At 45.3% G+C, this 25,140-nt stretch overlaps 1 protein-coding gene across 6 annotated transcripts in view; it reads left to right on the forward strand.

Moving 5' to 3' along the window:
• The window catches only part of TEKT2 (tektin 2), a 32,120-nt gene extending 16,653 nt beyond the window's left edge, over positions 1–15,467 (forward strand). For all 6 annotated transcript variants that reach the window (XM_078681170.1, XM_078681171.1, XM_078681173.1 and 3 more), the window contains exons 8-10: positions 1,658–1,801; positions 13,314–13,393; positions 14,172–15,467. In XM_078681170.1, coding sequence (XP_078537296.1) covers positions 1,658–1,801; positions 13,314–13,393; positions 14,172–14,385 — 438 coding nt within the window. In that variant the 3' untranslated portion in view covers positions 14,386–15,467. The remainder of the gene's footprint in view (positions 1–1,657; positions 1,802–13,313; positions 13,394–14,171) is intronic.
• The last annotated feature ends 9,673 nt before the right edge of the window (positions 15,468–25,140 follow it).

A 25,140-nucleotide genomic window follows, 5' to 3' on the forward strand; every position in this document is an offset into this window, starting at 1 on the left:
ATCTATCTCTTTTAAGCAAAAATAGGTACTTTCTGTTCATAGTTGGAGGTGTATAGAGGTGGGAGATACTGAGCCATTTCCAGCTACTAACTATGCACCACTGAGATTCAAGCAACACTGTTCAACACATAGAAGAGAAAGGAAGGCTTTTGGGTCACTCAGAACATTTTTTTGTCTTCTTCCAGTTTTATAGCACATTGCCCAGGCAGGAACAATTTACTGACTTTGGGCCCTGGAGATCTGGGTTCCAATTCCAGTCTTTGATATTTAACCAAAGAATATAGCTCACTGCAGTTCACTTAGTATCCATGTGCCTCAAAAAAGGTAAGTGACGTGAGTTTGTAGTGTAAAGAAAACCTCAAAACATTTCAAAACAAAACCTGCAAATGGTATAGCGTACTCTAAAGCTAACCAGCTGGGTTTGTGGTCTTCAAAGGCCAAATCATACATACACAATAGGGAAAATAAAATAGAACAGAGAAAACACAATACATGCATATATCACATTTTGTGCGTAAATAGGATATTTTCTGGAACAACAACTCCAGAGCTATAGATGTGTAATAAATGAGGACATCCTGTTTGAAAACAAAGCATATTTCTATATATTTGATTAAAATGCTCATTGCGAAAGATCTACTTAAAAATTGACATCATTGAATTGGAAACCAGTGCATGTCTCCTTTCTTGTTGTTACACCAGTGAAAGCTCTGGCTGTTTCGATGTATTTATCTCCTATTTCGTCTTCTGTGCCTTACATGCAGATTATTAACTTCTGTGCTCTTTGTTTTTCTGAGTTCTGAGCATTTTATATAATCCACCAAGACTGCTCCTCAAGACTTCTTGCGTAAACCCCTCAATAAATCCTTGAAATAGAATCTATTGCTAAGCTTAGTCCTGGAGGTTGCATTGGACCCCCCCACCACCTCCACGATCGTCCTGCCAGCCAGCCTCCACTGATTCTGTTCCTATTCTTATCGTCCAAGAAACACTGATGTGACTCATGTGCAGCAGAATGCAAATCCCTCTACCGTAGTCATATACCCAGGGCCCTTGGGTGTCATTACAGACCAGTGTTTAGTAGAAATTTAACCGCATGATGATACAATGTTACCACCATGAAAGTAAGGCATAATTGAGGAAGGGAACCTGGTGAGGAACTACAATCTTAAATTGATTTGAAAGTGAATATGATGCTACAGTGGGAGAGAAGGATTATGATGTCTCATTTGAGATGTATACTTGTTCAAAACAATAAGGCTAGAGGGGCTTATAACCATGTAGTCCAAAAGAGAAGCTTTCTTACAGATGAGGACAACAGGATATTGATGTGACTGTTGAAAGAGTGAGGGTTTCTGCACAACTGAGAAATGGTCACTATAGTGGGAGAAGCAATGAGAGCAGTGTCACCACAGGGAGAGAACATCATTCTGATGAAGCTATGCTGATTTGCAAATTACTTAAGATCAGCCTTGTCTTTTTCACTGCTGCTGAATTGTGAACAGAAACCCTATATTACCTGAAACTGTAAATTGCTGGAGAATTGCCAGGAACTCAGAGTTAGGGTTGGCTAGCTTCTGGAAATAGATGGATAACTATTCTATTACTACTGGGTATATAATAACAAATATCTCTTCTGTATTTTGAACAAATTCAGACAAAAGAAGAGATTGCTGAGATGGAGGAAGACATCAGACGCCTCGAGGAAGACCTGCGGCTGAAGTGTGGCTCCCTGAAGTTGGCTCACACCCGTCTCGAGACCCGCACCTACCGACCAAATGTAGATCTATGCAGGGACAAGGTATATTACAATCCTCAGTGTCTGTCTACCTTATATGCTGTATAAATCAATCAAGGTATTAGGAGATATGGATAATTAAGAGTCAGTTGGATGTTCTCATGATACTTCACAGAACAATACTCTTGTCATAAATGAACAGCACACACTAAAGAAAATATTTGCTTGCTCCAGGTCACACTGACCATAGGCTAACAAAATGGTCCAAGCCAAGTGTGTAGACCAGCATGCTTCCTGTTTATTAGGACATACATTCTGCCATATCTAGGTGCACATGGGACCTACAGGGTTATTGATGAATGGGTAACTATGGCAATTGAGTTTGGACGTCCTGTTGTTCTAAAATGGCAGAGCTGGGTATCTGAGGAAAGTTATTATCTTTGTGGAAGAGGCACATGAAAGGTTGAATTGACAGTACTTTGGGAATAGACATGTTTAATTGGCAGCACTTTTGAATCGGGTATGCAATATTTCAGGAGTTTGATATGTTTTCTGGCAAGATTTATGACATTTTATGACTAGATTTAGAGGAGTTGGGCCAAAGACTACACATCTTGACACAATTCTAACCTCCTCTCCATAAGATAGACGTACCTCTCTCTGTGGATATTGGCAGCAAACATTTCAACTTGATCTAACACCCCAAGTCAACAATTGCAAATCATATCAACATCTGGATAAAAATAGCTCCTGCCACCTACTACACCTGTCGAATGACAGACATTTTTGTATCTACCTCAGTACCCTGCCTTTTTTCTTCACATCCTGCCCCACATGAATCCCACCTCTCCTTACCCAAATGTTTATCTGTCACCTACTCCTCTCATCTCCCTCTTCTACTACTGCTACTACTACACACTTTCCTCTTGAAATACCTTTGTTTTTACTATCCCTCCATATCCTCCTATGACTCCTAACCCTCTGCATAACTACTGCTTGCACACAATCATCCCCTTCCCACACTGAACGCTCACCTTCCGACTCCTCTCTGATCCCTAGCCTTTGCTGCATCACCTTCCACCCATTCTTCCATCATACTCTTTAATCTCACATGTAAATTCAGTTTTCAGCTTTATGACTCACTTCTTCTTCCATCTGTGTATGAAACCCATAACCCACCATTTCCACGTCTCATTTGACCTTTTCTTTCACCTTACTGCTCCTAGTTTCTTTCCCCCTCATGCACCCATTCCTTCCAATTCATCCTGTGATGTCCATCCATTCAAAGAAATGGTGTATCCCCACTCCCTGTTAAACCCAAATAATCTCCTCTCCATCTAAAACCTCCTTTATGCATTGAGGTTCTGCACATTAATGCAGAGTTTCTGATCAAGAACCACATTAAATCTGTGATCTTCTGTTAATGACTTGCTTTTCATCACCAAAACTTGGTTAAGTGATAGCTCAGGACCAAACCTATGTACAGACGTAGCTGCAGGCTCCAAAACCTCAAGTGAAATCATGCCATGAAGAAGATTGGAATAGGGACAGTCATTGTCCACAGACACTCCCTGCCTACAAAATACATTGTAAACCACACACAAATGCAGATCTCTGTCCACTGTTCACATACAGCATCTTTATTTTACTCTGTCTACACATCTGCAGACCTCCATATTGCAATGCAGTATGTCCCGACTTCTTCGTCAACTCTATCACCAAGATAATGTTAAACTATCACAAACAATGCATACAGGGGGAATTTTAATACTTGGTTTGGCAAGCTTGAATTGTCCAATTCTAAATGAATGCTATCCAACATGGAACCATTAAATATAGTTCAAGTGGTAACATGCGCCCTCTCTTCACACAGCAGGGCATACCCTGGTTTCAATGTTGCCCCTTAAGAACCTCATCAGGGTTACCAGCAAATATCACATGACCTGGACTTGGTCATGCTATACTTCATTTTAACCTCCAACCACTCTTTCTCTGCCAGCCAAATCTAAAATAATTGATAAAACATCATCCAGAGCATAAAAATTACTCAACCACATGATAACTGCACTTATTTATCCTAGCAGAGATGCCGAATCATCAGTTTTTTCGCTGCCTGACATCCCAACAAATAAAAATACTACCGCCCATTAGCGTTGGAAAGCTTGTTGGCTGACCCCATAGTTGAAATTTCTTGAGTTTAACAAAAATCTCTTGGAGGACTGTTGAAAATGAGAAACAGTCCCAAGTGCATTACTGTTCTAGAATTTTCAAAGCTATTTTCAAGAAGGTGCAAACTCTCTACTGTAAGGAAATGCCTGTTTTTGCTTGTTCACCCCACATTTTTGGAGTGATGCTGCTGTTTTTTGGACTCAGAGTGCACTGAGACCTGATAACCACACCTCAGTGCCAGTGTTCTAACTCATTACAATGTCGAATTGGCTACCCTCAATTGGCAGAGACTGACCTCCATATAAGCCCCTAGTATATGGTCCCAAGGGCATGTAAGGCAGAATGTTCAGCCAGGGCTGCAGCACTGATCGTGTCACCCTTTGTGTCACAAAGTAAGAAATGGCTTCCAGACTGCCTCTGCATACTGGAATGTGCAATGGTAACACTGCTAGCTCGGCCTTTGCCATTCGAACCAATGGCAAAGCCCGCACTCCCCTTATCAATATATGTAAGTCTCCCCTAAGGAAGGCCATATAGCACTAAGGCAGAGAGCTCAAGCCGAATTTAATGTCACTGTTATAGGAATTCAACTTTTAGAAAGTTGCCACTCTGTGACGCAGTTTGTCTAGCTGCCTCACATGGTCACTGGCCACCAGACAGCTTTCTGCCCTCCTGAGGAGTACTGTGAATGATTCCCAGGCTTAGGAACAATAGCAGCCTGCTACATGATGAGGAGTTGCCTCCCCTTTGCAGGAAGCCACTCAGAGTGTTAGCCCAAATGGTGAGCTTCAACCACGAAGCTTCCTTTGGTGGGCAAATGGCGATCACACTCTTGATGGGCTGCCCTTTGTTCAGGAAGAGAGACTGGCGGCGAGAACATACAGGGGAGACCAGTGCCCAAACCGGTTATCCAGGGGCGTGTAGTCTACAGGTAGCCACACCTATAGGGAGAGATACCAAACTCATAACACGTAAAGAACGGTTCAGACATCTTGAGAGTGGGCAGACTAGTGCACTCTGGGATTGCTAGATGCCACACATATCCGGAAAGTCATCACACAGAGGGAAGGGACATGGTAGCCAATTCGCTCGTGACTGCATCAGCCCCCCAAGGCACTTTCTGGGCATAAATATGCCACACCCCTGGCAACCTGAACCTCAGATCATGCCGGAACTGGAGAAAGAACTGCCCCATTGACCCCTGTACTTGGCAAAGAGAGGCTTCACCGTCTGCTGGACTGCACCTGCTGCACCTTGGACTAGCACAGAGAGGGCTGTCCCCGTGGCTCCTGGCTTGGGAAAAAGTTGTTCCCAATTCCCGGAACAAAGAAGTGACTCCAAAGGTCAGTCTGCTGACCCATGGAACCAGCACCAGGGCTAACTAAGCTGAAGTAGCCCAATTCGGCAAGTCAGTAGCCACTTTGAAGGAATCACCATGGACTGCCACTGGGTGCCCGAAGAGACCGATCCTCAACTGCTAAAAGTTGCACCTGATTCATCTAGACCCAAGAGTGTCATTTAAGTCCAGATTGGGTTGCCCAAGAGAGACACCAGCCTCCACCAAAGGATACCACTGGGACAGATGTGGACGGAGACCTGTAGCCCAGCCACCACTGGTCTTCTTCTGTCGCAAAGAGGACTTTGAGAGACCCCGGCTTCTGTGGGAAAAGTCGTCCCACCTGACCTGTGGACCGGGGAATAACTGCAAAGGCACCCCCTTCGACTGCACAACCCCCATCTTCCTTCTGCTGCATCCGACGCATTAGGACCATTGAAGTCTATAGCTATTGTGCTATAAAGTTTGTAACTGGACTGGAAAACGCTTTGGTCGCCAGGTAACAGAGCAAATACTTTCTCCCTGTCAAATGTGGTCACCCAAGCTGGGCCAGAGTAGTCAAACTCAACTCTTATAAACGTTTCAGAAGTTTACAAAGTTTACAATTACCAATGCTTGTTTGTGGCTAAACTGAGATTAAAGTTTTCTTGAAAAATCTGCATCTCCTTAACACTCTGGTGGATTTTGCTCATCTTGGACTCTAAAAATTCATAAAAATAGGATCTATTTCTATAAATTGGTGTTGGATTCCTTTCTGTGATTCGAAGGTGGATCTTTTACATTTAAAAGTTGTCTTTCTTGATTTTTGTGTGGTTAAACATCAAAAAACTCTACTGCCTGAAACCAAAGCTGTTGGTCCTGAGTTTGAACCTATGCTCATTGTAAATCTTTTTAGAACTAACTGATCCTCCATAAGGTTTGAACTTGTCCCTACTTCTAAGCACCTCGAAGCTTATAAAATAACTCTACAATAATGCAAGTTCAGGTTAAATATCAGTGCTTGTCCAATGAGATTTTCTCCTCATTGCATGCCAGGTTTAACCGCTTTTGCTCAGGATTACTAAATGCCCACTTGCCATAAATGACAGTTCAACATGTTCATGCATTTTTTTTTTATGGAAAATGTTTTTATTGAAACTTATACAGAGTCAGCAAGTTTGGCAGTTAACAGAGAAGTTTTTTACCTTTCCAATATATTCATTTACAGTTTGAATGGTTACATGAAGCATTGAAACATACTATACATTTAGACAGTATCCCTCCCCCGTCCCACCCATCCCTTCATTCTTCGTCTGAGCTGTCTGTATCAGACTCCACCACTGGATCACAAATGTCCCCTCTGAAAGCGTTCCAGGCCGCCCAGATTTTAGTCCATTTGCGTGGGCTTCCTCTGGCCTTGTATACTGTACGTTCTGTAATCATGGCAAGGTCCATATTTCTGCACCAGGCCGCTAGTGAGGGTACTTCTGCCGCTCCCCATCTCTGCACGATATCCCTCTTAGCGATCATGAGGCCTAATGTGACCCAGATTTGTCCGTGGCGGGTGAGGTCGTTGGGCTCCCACACATTCAGCAAGCATTTACGCGGTTCCGGCACTAGCGAAACCTCCATTGTTTGTGATATTGTGCGCATCACATGACGCCAATAATTAATGATCGCTGGACATTCCCATAGGGTGTGTAGAAAAGTGCCCTGTTCCCCGCAACCCCGAAGACAGTACGGATGTTGTGCTTCTATTTAGTTTGTGTAGGGTAGTTCTGGTATAGTATATGCGATGCAGGATTTTGAGCTGTACCAGTCTAAGCCTAGCAGAGATTCCCACTTCCTTAGGTGACGCCAGGGCCTCCAGCCACTCCGTCTCATCCATGTCACCCACCTCCGTTACCCATTTCCCTCGTAGTGCAGTCATGGGGTCTGGCAGGTTATTCAACAGTTTTCGGTATGTTAGTGAGGTGGCTCGTTTGTACATGTGGTCAGTGAGCAAACGATCCTCCAGCGGGGAGGCCTCAGGGACTTCAGTGTCTGTCGGGAGTACCGCCAGCAATGCATGCCTTATCTGTATATACCTATATTTCTCAGTTTGGCCTAGGTTGTATTGTTGCTGGAGTTGGGCGAAGGGCCTTACTGTTCCATTGTCCCATAGATCTCCCACTGTGGATATGCCTATATTATCCCATTGTGTAAATCCCTTACTTCTCCGCAGGTGGCCTAAGGCTTTGGTATCCCACAGCGGGGTGAGTTTAGTGATATCTCCCTTCCAGCCCAGTCTCTTGTGTGCCGTGTACCACACTTTGGCCGTTTGCTTTGTGGGTCCCCCTAATTTCGAGGCTAGTCCTCTATTATAAAGTACGGTTAGCATACTATTTGTGCCCAACTGTGCCCTATCTGCTCGGTATGCTGGGTCATCGTGTGGTGCGTGGATCCATTGGTTAATGACTTTGAGTTGCGTTGCCCAGTAGTACATTTGTAAGTTTGGGAGTGCAATCCCTCCTTCGTACCAACTTTTATGTAATTTCACTTGTGCTATGCGTGCTGGGCAGTGACCCCAAAGAAGGACTGATACCTGTGTTGCTATCTGTTTAAAATATCGGGGCGGGATTGGATAGGGTGTATTGTCGAGGATGTAGAGAAATCTGGCCAGAGCCATCATTTTGTATAACGCCGCTCTACCCAGGAGTGTAAGGGGTAAAGATGCCCAGTGCACCACATCACGTTTCAAGCGTTCCAGAGGGGGTGTCAAATTTTTTGCGAAAAAGTCTGATGCGTCGTCAGTGATATAAATTCTTAAATACTTAAAGGAGCCCCTCGCCAACACCAGTGGGCAATTGTCGGGGAGTGTTGGTGCCGGACCTCTCAATACATAGAGGACTGATTTGGCCCAGTTTATTGTGTAGCCCGACACTCTGCCGAGGCGTTCGCAAATATCAAGAAGCTCTGGAATGCCGCGTTCTGGGTCTGTAAGATATATTAACATGTGATCAGCGTATAGTGAAATACGGTCTTCCCAACCCTCCCTCCAGTTAATACCTTTTAACATCGGTGTCGTCCTAATCAGTGTTGCCAGAGTGCTCTAAAGCCAGTGCAAATAACAACGGCGACAGGGGGCAACCTTGGCGTGTCCCTCTCGCCAGCGCTATTTCGTGCGAGATGTGGCCGTTGGCTGTAACCCGAGCCACAGGTTTATTGTATAGAAGCTGTGTCCATGCATTAAATTTAGGACCAAATCCCATTCGTAGTAGGACTGCAATAGGTACTTCCACTCCACCATATCAAATGCCATTTTCGCATCTAACGACAGTATCACTGCCGGCTCTGATAATGAGGAGGCCCGCGCCAACACCCCATGTACACGCCGGAGATTGAGGGCTGTGTTTCTGTTGGGCCTAAAACACGATTGGTCCGGGTGGATCAGTTGTGGGAGGTGGGTCATCATTCTATTTGCCAGGATTTTGGCTAATATTTTGGCTTCTGCATTTAGCAGGGATATCGGGCAGTAGGAGGTACATTCTGTTGGAGGTTTTCCGGGTTTTGGGATCGCCACTATCGTCGCTGTTCGCTGATCTAGTGGGAGCTCGCCCTTGTCCAGACTTTCGTTATACATTGCTAATAGAGGAGCGCTCACATTCTCGGCCATTTGCTTGTATCATTCTATGGGGATCCCGTTGGGTCCCAGTGCTTTTCCTGATTGTATTGAACGGATTGCAGTTTGTAATGAGGTCTGCCTCCATTTCTAATGTCGCCTCCGGCGTAAGGGTTGGTACCTCTATAGGTCTGAGGGAGGCCTCTATTTCGGCCTCCGTCAGTCTCAGAGTCGGAGTGTAGACCTCTTTAAAGTGGTCTGCTAGCATGTGTACAATGTGTTCTGGATGTGTCTGGGGGTCTCCCTCCCGCGTCCGCAGCTGCTGTATGCCTCTAGTGCCTCCCCCTCTCCTATCCAACCACGCCAGCATCTTGCTAGCTTTGTCTCCCACATCGTATATTTTGTGTTGTGTCGCCTTAATGCTGTCTATCGTTTGGTTTCGTAGGAAGTCCTTATACTGTTGCTGCCTGAGGTTTAGGGTGTGTGCTGTGTCCGGCAAGGGGTCTGCTGTATGCGCTGTGTCTGCTGTTTGCAGAGCCAACTCTAACTCTACCAATTCCTTCCGCTGTGACTTTGTGTGCCCAGTAATAGAGGCAATCGCTTGACCTCTGAGAACCGTTTTGTACGCTTCCCATACTATTAATGGTGAGTCTACTGATGCCGTGTTTTCTTCGAAATAGTGTTTAGTGGTTTTCTTAAGTTCTTTTTTAATGTTCGGTATTTTAAGGTAGTTAGGGTAAATGGGGTACAGCCTCCGGCGGTATTTCTTCCGGCAGGGAAGGGTAAGTAGTACCGGTGAGTGATCTGATATGCCTCTGGGTTTTATCTCCACCCCCTCGACGTTTTGAAGTCTGGCGCCCAGCATCAGGAAGTAGTCTATCCGGGATAGACTGTTGTGAACAGTGGAGTGGTATGTATATTGCCGGTCAGTGGGATGTGTGTCTCCAAACGTCCACCAACCCCATAGCGTCTATGAAGCTGCGGAAGCGGGAGAGTCCGGCCGTTTGTGCGCGCGCTGGGAATCTATCTATGCTTGCGTCTGTATTAGTGTTGAAATCACCCCCTATGATGAGGTCGCCTTCAGGTAGGGAGAGAAGAAATTCGCCCAAAGCTGGGAGTGCCACTGAGTGAAGCGCTGGTGGTATATATACTGAAACTATATTCAAAAGCCTGCCTTCCCATTGGCCTTGCACCGCCGCAAACCGCCCCTGATCATCCACCTTAGTCTGGAGAACTATAAATGAAGATGCTTTCCGCATCAGGATGCCTGTCCCCCTGGATCCCGAAGAAAATTCTGAGTGCACTATCATTTTGTACCCCCATCTATCCATTGCCTTACACGCTGTTCCCGTGAGATGTGTCTCCTGCAGCAGTGCAAGGGTCGGGCCTTGGCATTTTAGTGCTTGTAGCACCAGTCCTTTTATCACCCAGGCCTCGCACGTTCCACGTCATTACTCTCAGGGGGCTAGCGGAGCTTCCTGTGATATACTGCAAGGGGTGTCAGGTTGTGTATCAAGTGCCATGGGTATAGTGTGTAGAAAAGAGGAGCTGCAGCTCTCTGAACTTAGAAGTGGATTCGCCAATCATTCGGACTCTGAACATGCCAGTCATGCCAACGCCATCAACAACTAAACAAAACGAAATACTAACCGCCCTACCCTTCGTCCCTCCCACCCTCCCTGCCTCCCTGCTTAACGGACTTGCAGCCGCCCGCCACCCCAACTTAGCAGAGTGCTTCTCCCCCCCTTGAACCATTGTACTTGCTTGTCGGGGTAAGAGGTCCAATGGGAGCAGCAGCCCTTCCTGCTCTCCAAGTCCTGCCTTAGTCCAGTGTCCTCTGCCGGCCCGACCAGTATCTTCAAAATTAACAGTTAGTGTCTCAAGAATCCAATGTTCAGGCATGCGGATCTGGGTCAGTTTCTTCCGTTTCGGTCCCCGGCGAACGGTCCGAGTCTGGTCGCTTGGATGTCTGCGTTCCGGGGTCTTCTTCTTCTGTCCGGCGGCGGTGGTTCTTGTTCCCCCGGCAGGATCCCTCCACTTGTCTCCATCCCTTGAGCCAGTCATATGTCGCTTCCGGTGTCTCAAAGAACCATGTTTTCCCCTCAGCCACCACTCTGAGCCTTGCTGGAAACAGCATAGAGTAGGGCAATTCTTGTGCTCTGAGTGCCTTTTTTACTTCCATGAAGTTTCTCCTCTGACGAGAGACCTCGGCCGTGTAATATGTTCATGCATTTTTAAGTTGTGAAATTACCGAGTTGTTTGAGTCCAGGTCTATGGACCAACTATACCTTTGTAATACACATTGTAAGTTAACAACCTTACAAAAGGGGACAAATGCTGTTCACTACCTTGAATAATTAGAGTACAAGGTGGAACATAATTCTGTGAGCTGGTCAACTGGAGTTGTAGGGAATAAAAGTAAAATATTTCATACACATGCGTTAAAGCACAATTGTAAACAGAAAACGTGTTTTAAAGTAGATGAACTCTGTAAACAAATGTAAAAATTATTGGAAACTATAGCAGTAATGATATTGGCGGAATTCATTTCCCACTCATTTCAACCCCATGTAAGTGGCAGGTGCTGGGCTTATGTGCAGTGACAACTTAGCACCTTATTGGCTGTGCTCTGCAAAGCACTCACTGGATCTCAATGCATACACAAACATGCCATGGCTGCTACACCACTCTTCTCAGCATGGCTAACATGCTTTCAATAGAACAACCAAAAAAGTGCATGCGGTCATGCGGACCCTGCACTTTAACCAAAGCTTATGCTGACACTTTGATGGAAGACCACAGCAACATGGAATATCTACAATTCAGTGGAATCATGTACTTGTATGGAGTTCTTGATCTTCACTAGAAGTACGCACTGCTGGAAGTACATGCACTTTGATGGAACAACACACTAACAGGGAGACTGCACTTAAATGGAAATTTCTATTAACAGTAAATGTCTACGAGTATCTTCATATTGATGGAAGCACACACTAAAGGCAGTATCTTCATACTGATGGAAGCTCACACTGACCAAGAGTGTCTTCATACTGAGGGAGGCACATACTCACAGGCAAGGCTTGAACTTCAACTTCAGCAGAAGCATACATTGGGAGGTTTTGCGTTGTACTCAACAGACATGCTGGCAGGAAGTGCCTGTGCTTTGATTGAACAACAAGTGCTAACGTTTTAAATGAAGCAAAGTGTGAACTTGTATTAACTTCACATTAAATTGCACACTAGCATAGAACACCTGCAAATCAAATTAAACAGAAACTAGCAACAAGTATATGCAATTAAATGAGAGCACATGGTGGCAAGGAGTTTCAACATTGCAAAGTAAGCACAAAATGACAGGAAGTATCTGAACTTTAATGGAATTAACATTGACAGAAACTGCTTGCACTTTAAAGGGTATGCACAATTATAGGGCATACTTTGTAAGGATGACACAAAAAGGAGAGCCTTCACTTAAAAGAAGAGACGCACTTCTTTCCTGGCTTAAGCTTCTGCTTTGGCTACCACATTTGAGTTGTTCCCAGATTCATAGTATGTACTAAAAGTAGAAATGTTGCTTGTGAAGCTCTTTTGGGATTCTCTGTCTTCCAGTGCCCCTAAACATTACCACCAAAGAAACATTAATAAAGACTATTGCCAGCAACCTACCCAAAAATGTATTCAAGATCCACCCACAGGCCATTCAAAAAAGGATGACCTTCTTAGGTCAAGCAAACCCGTCCCCAAGCAGCTTATGCCCCATCCTCTTCTGAAGATACTTAGAGGTGGGCCGGCCACATTTTACGAGAGTGGTCACCAGACTTTAGGTGAGGGTTCACCATACACCCAACATTGAGCAGTGTTATTCCGTTTGCACCATGGATGTGATACCATGGGCTCTGTGCAAATAAGGTGTGATAACATTAGGTGTTTGCAAATGGGTTTGATACAATGGACTGTGTGTAAGTGATGATAGATACAATTAACTGTATGTAGGTCAAGTGTGAAATTCTAGATCTTGAAAAGTTAGTTGGGATTCCATTGGTGGAATGAATTAAATTGATGTGTTTGTCTTGCCTGTGCTTGGAAAGAATGGCTGGGGGTTCTTCGAGGGTATAGGGTGTAGAAAGGGGTAGGTGCTCTTTGAAACAGTGTATATAAGTTTAGAATTACAAGAGTAATTTAGCTGGCTGCAGGCTCCTATGAAAAACATTAGGACCCTGCCTTTAATTTGTTTGTATTTCATATTAAGTGATGTCTCTTCCCTGCTGTCCTTAGATGGACACACATGGCTGCTTGAAGTGTCCTTACTTCCTTGTCCTCTCTTCACCTTTTTAAAAGTCTTTGAAGTTTACATGCTTTGGCACATGGTGCCGCAACAAGCCCAAGCACATCTTGTGTACACTGGGGGAAATATATTTTTCAAAAAAGAAAGCTTTCTCTAAGATAGTCAAAGACTAAATTCCAGTAACATGTCTTTCTGTGACTCCTAGCCCCAGTACGGACTCACGGATGAGGTCCACCAGCTGGAAGGCATCATTTCTGCCCTGAAGCAGAAGCTGGCACAGACACAGTAAGTATGAGAGAAGAGTTGTAATGGTTTAAATATGGCATGAGGTTCGTGCATCTCAGTTCCAACTCACTACAGGGTGGATCAATCAATACTTCATTTATTCTGTTATTTGATAACATTAAAGGAACAGTTTTGCATGCAACTTGGTGATCTCGCCACCTTCTTAAGAAGGTGAACCGTGGCTGTGTTTTGTTTGTGATTCCTTTATTGAAGTACAAATGTTGTAGCAGCTGTCACCACAAAGGCATGCGTACTACCGTACATGACATTGTATGATTTTGTAACACAGGTCCATTAACCTGTTACAAGTGTAGCTAGCAGTCAAATGTGTTGTGGTATGAAAAAGTCTTTGTGTACATCCTTGTCACCATAAGGGCTTTGAATGTCCCCAGAATTGCACAGTACAGAAATATTATTGTTAAAATTAATGACATAGAACTGAGCTTCAGGACTGAAGATTCAGGACTGGGAAGTCAGAAACCAAAGAAATTATTATCCCAGAATTTTCAGATAGTTTTTTAGATATTGTTTCAGAAGATATTTTTGGAATACAACCATTTTAGTGCCGCACTCGTATCCTTCAAATGTGAACACAATCCCACATTTAATTCAGTCAGCTTGATTAAAAGGCTGCTTGCCCTAAATGGAGTTACCTTTCATTAAGCTTCTAGACGTTCTCATCTGCTCAGTTGTCTAGATCCTAATTGTTGCATCATCTGTTTGTCAATAGATTGGTTTAGTGCCAGAATGTTTACCCTCGTGTGTTTTTTTCCCCAAGGGATGCACTGGATGCTCTGTACAAGCACCTGGCTCGCATCCAAGAGGACATCCGCATCAAGGAGAACACTCTGCTGCAGGACAACAAGTGCCTGGACATCAGGAAGAAACTGACTGTCCCCGCCGAGAAGTACATGCCAACCGTTGACACCTTCAACCGTACCTCAAACCGCTGCTTGTCTCCCCTAAAGGTTCGACAGTTAGAACTCGTCTAACCTGTAGCAGTGAGTTCATTATTACCCATGTAAGGGCTACCACCAGTTATACAGGTATAAATATATATTAAAAAATCCCCCTCTCCTCCTGCCTCCCAAGCACAACACTTAAGCACAATGTATTAAATGAATTAATAAAGTACTATATCTTTATGTGAATCGCACATTCATATTGCTTTATCAGACTTTCTCACTCAGGTTGGTCTTCCCATGCTTTAAGCTCCTCATTTCATGAGCATCCTTCCAACAGATGACTGTCTCAGACTACTGCAAAATGGACCCCACCTCTTCTACCACTTTAGTGATAGCTGTCCCCTACTTCTCTTTCCTTAATTCATAACTAGATGCAGTAACTGCGCTTCACTCATAATTCTGAGGTTACCTTCACATTAATTTTGTTGAAGCGATCAGAATCTATGGGCCTGATTAGAGATATCCCGTTCACCTTATTACAAGTGCACTAGGTATAATTTTGAAAGATGGATCTACCCTTGATGATACATTATAGAACATTGCATTATGAACCAAAGACTTATTGTAGAAGATTCCGTACATCTTGCACAGTGCTTTTTCAGTTCATATTTAGTTGTATCCTAATGCACTTATAATTAGATAGACAGTCTACGGTCACATTTGTGACGCAGTACTCGCCCGGCAAACTCTTAGTCAGGCCCTATATTATAATTTTTATTGTGTAAAAAGCAAAAAATATGTTTCATTAGAAAAGCCCTCTGCAAAATGTATTGCAGCCTCTAAAATAAGGGATTGGTTCATAATGCAATATTCTACAGTGTGTATTCAATGGTAGAATTTCCGAAATGCCCATGTATTTGAGCTAATATCTGATGTATGATAAAAGAATACAGTGTTTTAGGGAACACCGATTATTATTTCCCATTTCTTCTGGGTCCACCACTACACACTCATTTTAAAACCCGGAAGTGCAGTGCCTGAGATCTTCATTTTTATTTGAAAGCATATAGAGTTTATTACTTAGACTAGTAATCTGTCCCCATGAAAACAGACTTGCTTGAAGCACAGAGATGATTCGCCTGTTACTGAATTAAACCTATTGATCTTTTTCTCATTGTATTCATTTACAGTTTTAAATGTTCCCACGGACTAGTGCATAACAGCACTGTACAGTTGGAAGACAGCAATAAAAACTGCATTGAAAAGCAGTTTACTGGATGCAAATTTACTTGTTAAAAATAATATCTTGAGCTGAGGGGATGAGATAAAATAGGAGTATACATTATTTCAATATGGTTGAGGCAGGTAACTATAGGGGTTGAACAAGGTGGCTTTGGGATGAAGATGGGAGAGCACGGTGGATCTGTAGTATTCAGGGTGAGTCATGTGAGACCCACTCTGTAGTACGTCCAGGGATAAAGTGTGTTAGTAGTTGATATCTGATATAGTTTTGAGAATGCAGCAATGGTAGTGTGGAAGATTGCCATTTGATAGTGGTGAACAGGCTGGCGGGGTCAGATGGGGGTGCAAAGTGGAGAGATTGCACCTTCTCTCTCCAAAATGTCAGCTTTGAGACTGAAGCCTGGCACACCATGTCCCAGAACACTGATTTAAGGTTTTGAATAATTCTTAATTTCTCTCAATCTCCTTTCGGCTTCTGTAGAATAGCAAATAACTCTCAGGCGTCTCTGCATGATACATAGCATTCTGCCTAAAGGTCTACTTGCCCATTAAAAACTCACACCACACTGCACCCTTAAACTGAAAACCAAATGGGGGAAAAATAGTCACCACATGATAATGCACGTGAATAGTGACAGAAGCTGAATGTCAAACGATTGGAAGCATGGAATATCCAGGACCTAACTCTCAAATCCAACTTATCCTCTTTACATTGCTTACATATCTTAAGATTGTCTTCTGCTGTCAGGCATGCTGCACACTCTTTAGCTCATACCATTTGGGCCAAGCCCCCTGATTTGTATCAAGACCAACTCACCTACCAAGAACCTGAATGTACCTAGTCACAGTGACGATAATGCAGACTGCATTACGACCAGTGACTTGAAGGTTATGTACGGGCTTTATAGGGATACATCCTATTGGGTTTGTAATGCCCACTCACACCGGCACTTTCTCACCTCCAACAATTTGAAGACAACCAGCACATTCCCATATTTTAGCACGCCTCATAGCACACTACTCTTAAACTCTTCCCATTGAAGAATGTGGGGGCGGGGAATCAATGGATGCCTTTGAGTGAAGGTTCCAAGGTGTGGGGAGAAGTTTTAGGAATTATGTGATGCCATCAGTGAGTTAAGCTGGTTGTAACTTGAACCCTGGCAGATTGACAGGTTGAAGCCTGGCCTTAAATAGTTGACTGTTATGATTCCGTGGTCATCTACTCATCTGATAACCTCTCAACAACCAAACTCCCCACCCAGTACAACTCAACAATGTCCTCCATACTGGACCAAGAAGCCCCTCTGAAACTGAAAAGGGTGAGAAACACAACCTTGAGATCCCGGTTCAATATAGACCTAAACACTGAAAGAAGGCCACTTAGAGGGGCAAAAAGACCAGTGAACAAATCCATCCACAGCCCACCTTGATAAAATCAGGAGAGAAAAAAAAGGCCAAACATTGCCCCAAAAAACCTTTCAATAGCATAAAAAACCTTCAAACCACCCTTAAAAACACTCAGACCTCCAAAGAACAGTATGCAAACTTCGCCAACTTCTTCAATGATAAAATCACAAAGACTGAGCTCTCCCTTGCTCACCACAACCAATGAGAACATTCCTCCCAGAAAGATAATAACCCCTCCCCTGTTTCTCAAATGGCCTCCTTAAAAATAATCACTCCACAGGACAACTTGGGTGTAATTAAATCCAAGGGCTCCTCACAGCTCCTAGAAGCTGGAAGGTATTCATTCCACTCTCTGAGGCAGTTATTTCTGCTCTGCTGGCTACATCCAACCCCTTCACCATCCTCCCACCTGGCAGATCCCCTCCAAGCATCTCTGGTAAAATAAACTCAACCATGCCCTAACCTCCCTTTGGACTAATATTATAAACAGCTCCCTGATGACTAGAGTGATGCTAGACTGTCTCAAGCTTGGTCAAGTCAAGCCACTGCTTACAAAACCGGGAGCAGACTCGAACAACCTCTATAACATCTGACCTGTTTCCAATCTCCCCTTCCTAGTTAAAAGTCTAGAGAGATGTGTTCTCTTACAACTAAAACAATATATAGACAGCAAAAATCTCCTGGATCCTCGTCAATCGCATTTTAGAAAATGATGCAGCACGGAAACAGCTATTCTGAATATAGTAGATGCTGCCTGCTCATGCTCCTAGACCTATAGGCCGACTTTGACACGGTCAACCACACGCTTCTGTTGGATTCCCTTTAAAAAAGGATTGACGCGGAAGGGGTGGTCCTGGTTCACATTGGTTCAACATAACCGCTCTCAACAAATAAAAATAAGCAATCTTACCTCTGACACAACAACAATAACCCAGGGGTGTCCCCCAAGGCTGTGTCCTCTTGCCCACACTATACAATACATACATGGAGCCCCTCAAAGTCATTCTCAACCAAGCAAACATCCCCTTTCATCTATACACAGATGACATCCAGTTCTACATGGAAATCTCCTCACTAGAGAATGTACACCAGCTGAATGCCACCCTCAAAGAAGACCAACTATGGCTACCTCGAAACCACCCAAAACTCAACCAAAATAGGACAGAAATTCTTCCCATATCAAAGACAGAGCAGTCGCCCCAGTTGCAAGAATGGATAAACTCCATAGACGCTATTAACTGCCATTTAACCGTAACTGATTTTATCATATCTTTAGGATTCACATTGGACCCAAAACTGATCATGAAAGATAATATAAGGAACAGTACGAAGAATGCCTTCTACAACCTGAAACTTCAGAACAAAATTAAACCCTACCTGCTGATGAATGATTTCAAATCCACCATGCAAGCGCTGGTGCTGTCCAGATTAGAATCTGGGAACGACACATTTGCAAACACGGTGAAAGCCCATCTTGCATCCCTTAGAACCACTATCAATGCAGCAGCCAGAATAGTCACAGGAATAAAAAAAATATGACCACATCTTCCCTGCCCTGAAAGAAATTAATTGGCTCCCAATTGAAGCTCGCTGTAGCTTCAAAACTGCTTGTCTAGCTCACAAAGCCCTTTACAATGGGGAACCGGCCTACCTCGCCTCTAAACTCAAAAAGGGAGGCTAGACAAGAAAGCAAAGAAGCTCGAACACCCTATTCTTCATCCTGCCTGAAGCCCACTAACAAAGAACCCCAACAGTCTCCTTTTCGAGCAGTGCCCCTAAAATCTGGAACTCCATTCCAGTACATATCAGGACGAACCCCTCTTTTTGAGCTTGAAAAGACAGCTAAAGGATCTCCTCAACCAACATCTCAACTAGCAGGACATCCATCGCCCTCAAGACCTACTTTCTCCACTGTTATTTTTCTTTCTAACTCGTGCACATACTTTGATTTGTTTTGATACCGTTCAGCTGTACTGACTAAATGAGTTTTCTGTAATGAACATGTACTGATGTAGAGCCCTTTCATACCCTTGGGTCTTGCCAGTGCTGTATAAAACTCTTAAATAAATAAATACATCTACTTATCAGATATAATGCCAAAAAGCCCTTTATCATGTATTGTAAAATCAGGCTATCTGGTTGGCTGTCATAGGCATCTATATGGGATGACGCTGATTTGGACCAAGGAAAAACGAACAACTACAGCTTGGCTGAGAAAATTAAGCTGAGCTGCAGCAACAGTTCAGAGGCTGTAAACCCGTCCAGCACACAGTTATGATATCCCTTCTACTTATCAACATGCTCATAAGAGCACTCACGACAATGAATAACACATCGGTGCACAATGGATAAGGATGCACAGTTCAAAGCAGTGCAGATGCTGAAGCAATTTGAATGTCACTGTGCATTAAAACTGCAACTGGTATTTGGATGTTCCTGTGCACAAAACTGCAGTGTCCTCAAGGCAACAACATCCAACAAAACGTACTAGATAAAACATTAAGCACACATCCAACTATATGTTCCATATAGTTGTGTGTCATCGAAATCACAACAGCTGTATACGTAATAAAAATCTCCTAACCTCCAACTGAACACATTAGTCAGACAACATTTCTACATCGTAGGCTCTGCAATGATGGTCATAAACACGGAGTAATTCCCCGCTGCTTGCACGGACCCCAGAACACCTTTTATATACATATATATATAATCCTCAGAGAAATTAGCATTGAAGAATGTTCAACATTCAAGTTAAATTTGTATGGATCCTCAGTGTATTCTGTCAGAGATGTCATTTTCTTTCTGAATGCTGAAAAAAAGTTGATGACACCGAGTAGCGTTTTAAATGCACATCATATGTCATGGAAAAAGGCCACCTTTTGCATAAAGAGCATGAAGGGAAAGTGCAGCCTTACACTGAGAGAGGGGAAACACAGGAGCCTGTTCCTTTAAGCAGCTGACAGGCACCCCTACCCACAATGCCTTGTAGTGTCAGTTTGTCAGTTCTTTTTTCCGGCTCTTTCATGCAGGATCTCTGAACGCCTCAGGTCAATTAATCAATAATAAGTTTATTCGGTTACAGTACATAACCATACAAATACACATATATACAGGAAACCACCCATATTAAAATGAAGATAAAAACATGGAATAAACAAAGATGATTAATGTTTGAGACACACTGAGTGCAGCACCAAACATGTTGTTCCCTGGGTGATATAAACAAACAGAGTCTAATATAAAATGAAATTATAAAACAGAATGAGACCAGGGTTTATCATATACATAAGTGTGAACAAACAGAAATCTCAAGGGTCCACCATGTAAGTCCAACTAATTGAAAAGTCAATCACTCGTATTTGAACACAAGGTGTTTTCTTCACACCTTTATAACAACTTTTTCTAGATGAAAGGCTTTTCTAAACCATTTTTATTCGACATTTAAATATCCCTTCAGTTGAGGAAAACTACTTTTACGTTGATTTGGCCATTTATTCTAGTCAGAATGCCTTCCCTTTTCACCAGCTGCCCTCCCTGAGGAAGAAAGAAGGCAAATTCTGATGCACACAAGGTATGTGTAAATGTGTAGTGCATGGTGGTCTGGCTTGCCTTCTGCCCATTCCACAACTTCTCAATTATCCGAAGATCGAGTGGCTCAAACAGATAAACCACTTCTTCCGCTGAGAAGCACAATGCCTCCAGACGATTAATTGCAGACACCATTAGATCCTTTAGTTCTTTCACCTGTGAGAAGGGCATTGAAGGCAGCCTCCATGTCTCCTATCGGAAAATGGAAGCCTCCTTCACCTATCAAAACAATACCACCCAGAACACATTCGAGCAGGAGTGGTAGGTCCTACTCATGTTACAGATCAAGATTGAGATCACCCTATACTGATTCCATGTGCTCCTTTTATACTCCAGCATCTCCACCACAGTCACCATCAAAAATATCACCAGTAAATTATCATCTTACTTTCCAGGGTGCTTTGATTAGAGGTGCAACCAAACTGAACATCAACACAGACACTGCTCAACCAACAGTTTTGGTCATTCTTGGATCTCTACAACCAAGGGCCACTCTGAAACCGCTTCTACCTCTACTACCAGCTTTACTAAGCATTTTAGAAGAAACATTTCTCAACCCGGCTACTGCTAATGCTGCTACACCAAGCCTGCTTAAGAAACATAAACCACTCCAACAGGATCCTGATTTTCACAAGATTGATCCCAAACCAGATTTATTATATTTTATGGGGTTACACGAAAACATGCTTGTTGGACTTGGCCTTTTCCCCCCAAAATTTTTCGCTTTTGACCCCCTCATCTAGATTGTCTCCCCCATGGGATTAAACCTGTATAGGCCATGAGTGGTGTGAGACATCTTTTGAAAAATGTTATTACCTGACATAATGTGAGCACTTGTAAAATCCCCCATTTTAAAACTGCACCCCCATTTTAAAACTGCACCTGACTGAAATGTATTGCTTTTAAAATGGATGCCATGGCCATGGGTTTTGCCACTGGACTGACATAGGTCAGCAGTCTAGATAATATTACCCAGCTACCCCTAGTTTTGGAGGGAAAGCCTGGCACCCAGGGTGCTCACCCCCTCCCCTAGAACCAGTTTAGGCTAGATGTGCCAACATTCTAGAAGGTCCTGGCACTGCCTGGGAGGAGGGTATAAATAGGGAGAAGTGTCACCAGAGAGTCAGTCAGCGCAGGGACAAAGAAGAGAGGGGACCTGCTGTGAGGTGCTACCGCCACATGGGCCTGTGAGCTGGGCCCTGCACCCCTATAAACCCCCCCTGCTACTGTCCCCATGGGCCCCTGACAAGGGAGGGCCCCTACCCAGGACACTGACGCTGTGGGACCTTGAACTACGCCAGCGCTGAAGGAAAGAGGTGCCCCCATGAGGAGGAATGCTGTGGGCTTGAACCCCCCCAGGAGGTGAGGAGTGTGCCCCTGGGGCTGGCTGTGGAACTATTCGCCCCCCTCTGTGAGGTGCGCCTGTCAGACGCTGTTTGGGGAGGTTGGTGCCCCCAGGAAGCTGTGGCCCCCTTTGGAAGTGCTGCTGCTGCATTGCCTTAAGCGTTGAACTGGGAAGTTGCGGCCCCTGTGGAAGCGCTGGACTGGGAGGATAGTGCCCCCGAGGAACTGTGCCTCACTAACCTGCCTCAGTCAACCTGCCCCTGGACTGCTGAACAAGCAGTGCGCTGTGAATAGCGCCATAGTGCTGAGAAGATTGTGAGGAGAAATAGCGCTGTGGGAAGAAAAACGTGTGGTTCTGAGGGCCTGCTGTGTTCCCCCTAGGAAGCGCTATAATCTGGAAGCGCTAATCTGCCCCAGAACTGACGTGTGGGCGCAAGGAGCAGTGCGCTGTGAATAGCGCTATTCTCCTGAGGAGAATCATACTGGGAGGAGCCTACCCTCGCGTCATCGCGCTGTCGCTAAATAAATAATTAATAAAAAGGGAGCCTACCCCTTGTGCCACCGGAATCACCGCCGCAACCCGGCATCGTGAGGAGACCGTCCCCCGCTCGCCAGCGCATCGTTGCAGCGACCCCCGGTGTCAGGAGGGGGCCGCCGAGGTGGAAAGAGGGCCGCGCTAGGCCCTGAGGCCGCTGTGTCCTGCATCACGTGACGGGGGCCTGACCGCGTCATCGGCCCGCCCCCGCCATCACCGCGAGCGGATTGGCCTGCGCGGCCGTGACCTGAAGGCCGCGCAGGGATTGGTTGCCGTCCGGCAGCCCGAGAGGAGAAGCGTCCTGTAGCCCTGGGTCCCCGTGAGGAAGGGGGGAACCCAGGTGAAGCACCGGTTGTCGGGGAGAGGAGGGGGCATCGAGGCACATTGTCGGTGCCTGCCCCCCTCCCCTGTGGAGATCCGCGCTTGGCCGGGTGAACAGCAGGGAGGCCCCCGAGAAGAGCGCCAGAGCTGCGCAGGCCTCCCCTGACCGGCCCCCTCTCAGACGAGGGGCCGGCATTGAAGTGAGGAAGACCCCGGGAGACTGGAGCCACCCTGCCTCCGCCAGTGCCAGGAGTGCGCAAGTGTTGCGACTGGCTGACAGAGCACGGAGGGGGCCCCGAGGCACATTGCCGGTGCCTGGCCCCTCCCCTTCGAAATCTGGGGGACGCCTGCAGGACTGCCAGAGGCCGGTGAGTGGGGCCTCTATTGAACTGTGTAGGGGGGTGAATAGGGCAACGCGGCACAAGGTCGGTGCTCGGCGCCCCCCCCCCTGTTGGAAACTGGGATTGGGCCCTGTTGGCCCCAGATACCCCAGTGGTGGCCCGGACTGATCCCGTGTGGGACATCTGTAATGGGACTGCAAAGGCACTAGGTGAATGTGGCCTGACTTCTGAAAGGGGTCTGCTCCTGGACAAGGGAAGAGTAATTCCCTCTTAATGCTGCGGCTACTGAAAGGTGTTCCATGTGGAAAAGGGGTTGCATTTAAGGAAATTGTTTTCCATGGAAAGGAATGTTATGCCCTCATCTAATGTCCAAGGAAATGTTCTTCCTGATTAGGGAAATGAGCACCCTAGCATAAAGAAAGGTTATCTGACCCCAGGGAAATGTTGATACGCATAGCCAGGTGATATGCCTAATGAAATGCACATTTTCTTGCTTGTTGCCTAATTTTCCCTGAAGTGTTTTAGGCCTGACCTCCCACTTCTATAAGTATGCCCCGAGGAGGGTTGCCCTAGGTTGATGGTAGAGGGAGCCTACCCGTTTCTGTACAGGTGTTCCTTATCTATGAGTCACGGCCCTACCTGATGATAATGCTAGGCGATGTATGTTCCGCCTGACGTTTGATACACCTAGCCGGTGACATGCCTGATGAAATGCCATAGTTACCTGTTGCCAGATGGTCCCTGAGGTTAGGCCTGGCTCTTAGGTTATTGGTTAAACGTTTATAGTGAGGCCACTTTCCTATCTAACTGTTAATTGCATGTTTTTGTGCCTCCGTGCAGGTGATTGTACCTTTTATTACAGGTGCTCCTATTTAAGAGGTACTATGAAGCCCTGATGTTTTCTTTCACAGGGGTGGGTTGGTGTGATTGTGCATGATATATATACCTATGCTAATGTGGTATTCTGCATTTACAACCCCCTAAGGATGAGAGCCTGAGTTGGCCCCGCCAGATTGGCCCCAGGTCTAATGTTTTATTAATCATCCTTTTTCCTTACAGCATGGACTTTGGACTCAACCCTTTTTATCCCATGTAAATAATCCCCCACTGAAATACTTGGCTCTGGTGCCAGTTGGCGCCATGTTATGACGACACTGTTAATGCATTTTTGCCTTGCAGGTTGGAGATACTAAACTGCTTAATTTTCCAACTCAGATTGGTGTCCTGCCTCTTTTGTGGTGTGCCTGGTGTGTTGACTGAGGGTACTGCGTGAGTGCTTCACATGTCCTCCAAGTTTGGCCTGCCCGCTTGATGCCATGCTACCCCCTTTGAGACTTGGGCAACCCCCAATTCCAACATTTGGTGGCAGAGCGGTGGGATAGGACTTGTGTTTGCGCAGTACCACAGCGGCCACAGGTTACACCACAGGTAGAGCCTTGTGGTGGGGATTATTGCTGTTTGGCTGAATATTGTTTTTTGATTGCTTCCTCCTGAAGAGTATTCTGAACTGTCCCCTTGTTCCACTGGGAGGGTGTGTCCCGGGTGTACCTCGCCACGATGGGGTTGATTTACCAGGAAGTGGAACTAATGGAGTACACCGAACAGGAGGTGATAGACTTCCTCCTGGAGAGAGGGATACCCCCAGTAGGGAACATTAGGAGGAATTTGTTTCTCTATGAGGCCCTCAAGAGGGGAGAGCCCTTAGAGGTTAATGGGGACTTGTCTGACTACCCCCCCGAAGTGTTGAAGGGTCAGTGGGTTAGAAACCAGAGTGAGGGCTCCCCATCCAGAACCCTGGGAGGTAAATGCTCCGATGAGGAGGAGGAAGAGTCTAGCAGGGCAGAGACGCCAGTAGCTGTGGAGGACACCGAAGATAGGGAGTCTCGCACTGGGTCCAGTCCCGGGGGCACTGCCCCATCCCTTTCCCTGTCCCCAGAAGAGTGGGTAGATAGGAGGGAGGAAAGGGAGTATCAGCTGGCGCTGGCAAAGCTCAGGCATGCCGAGGGCTTAGCGCAGCTGAGGGTAGAAGAGCAGCGACTAGAGACTGAAAAAGTCCTAGCG

Source organism: Lissotriton helveticus, chromosome 3_1 (assembly GCF_964261635.1).
Source record: "Lissotriton helveticus chromosome 3_1, aLisHel1.1, whole genome shotgun sequence".
Lineage (NCBI taxonomy): Eukaryota > Metazoa > Chordata > Amphibia > Caudata > Salamandridae > Lissotriton > Lissotriton helveticus.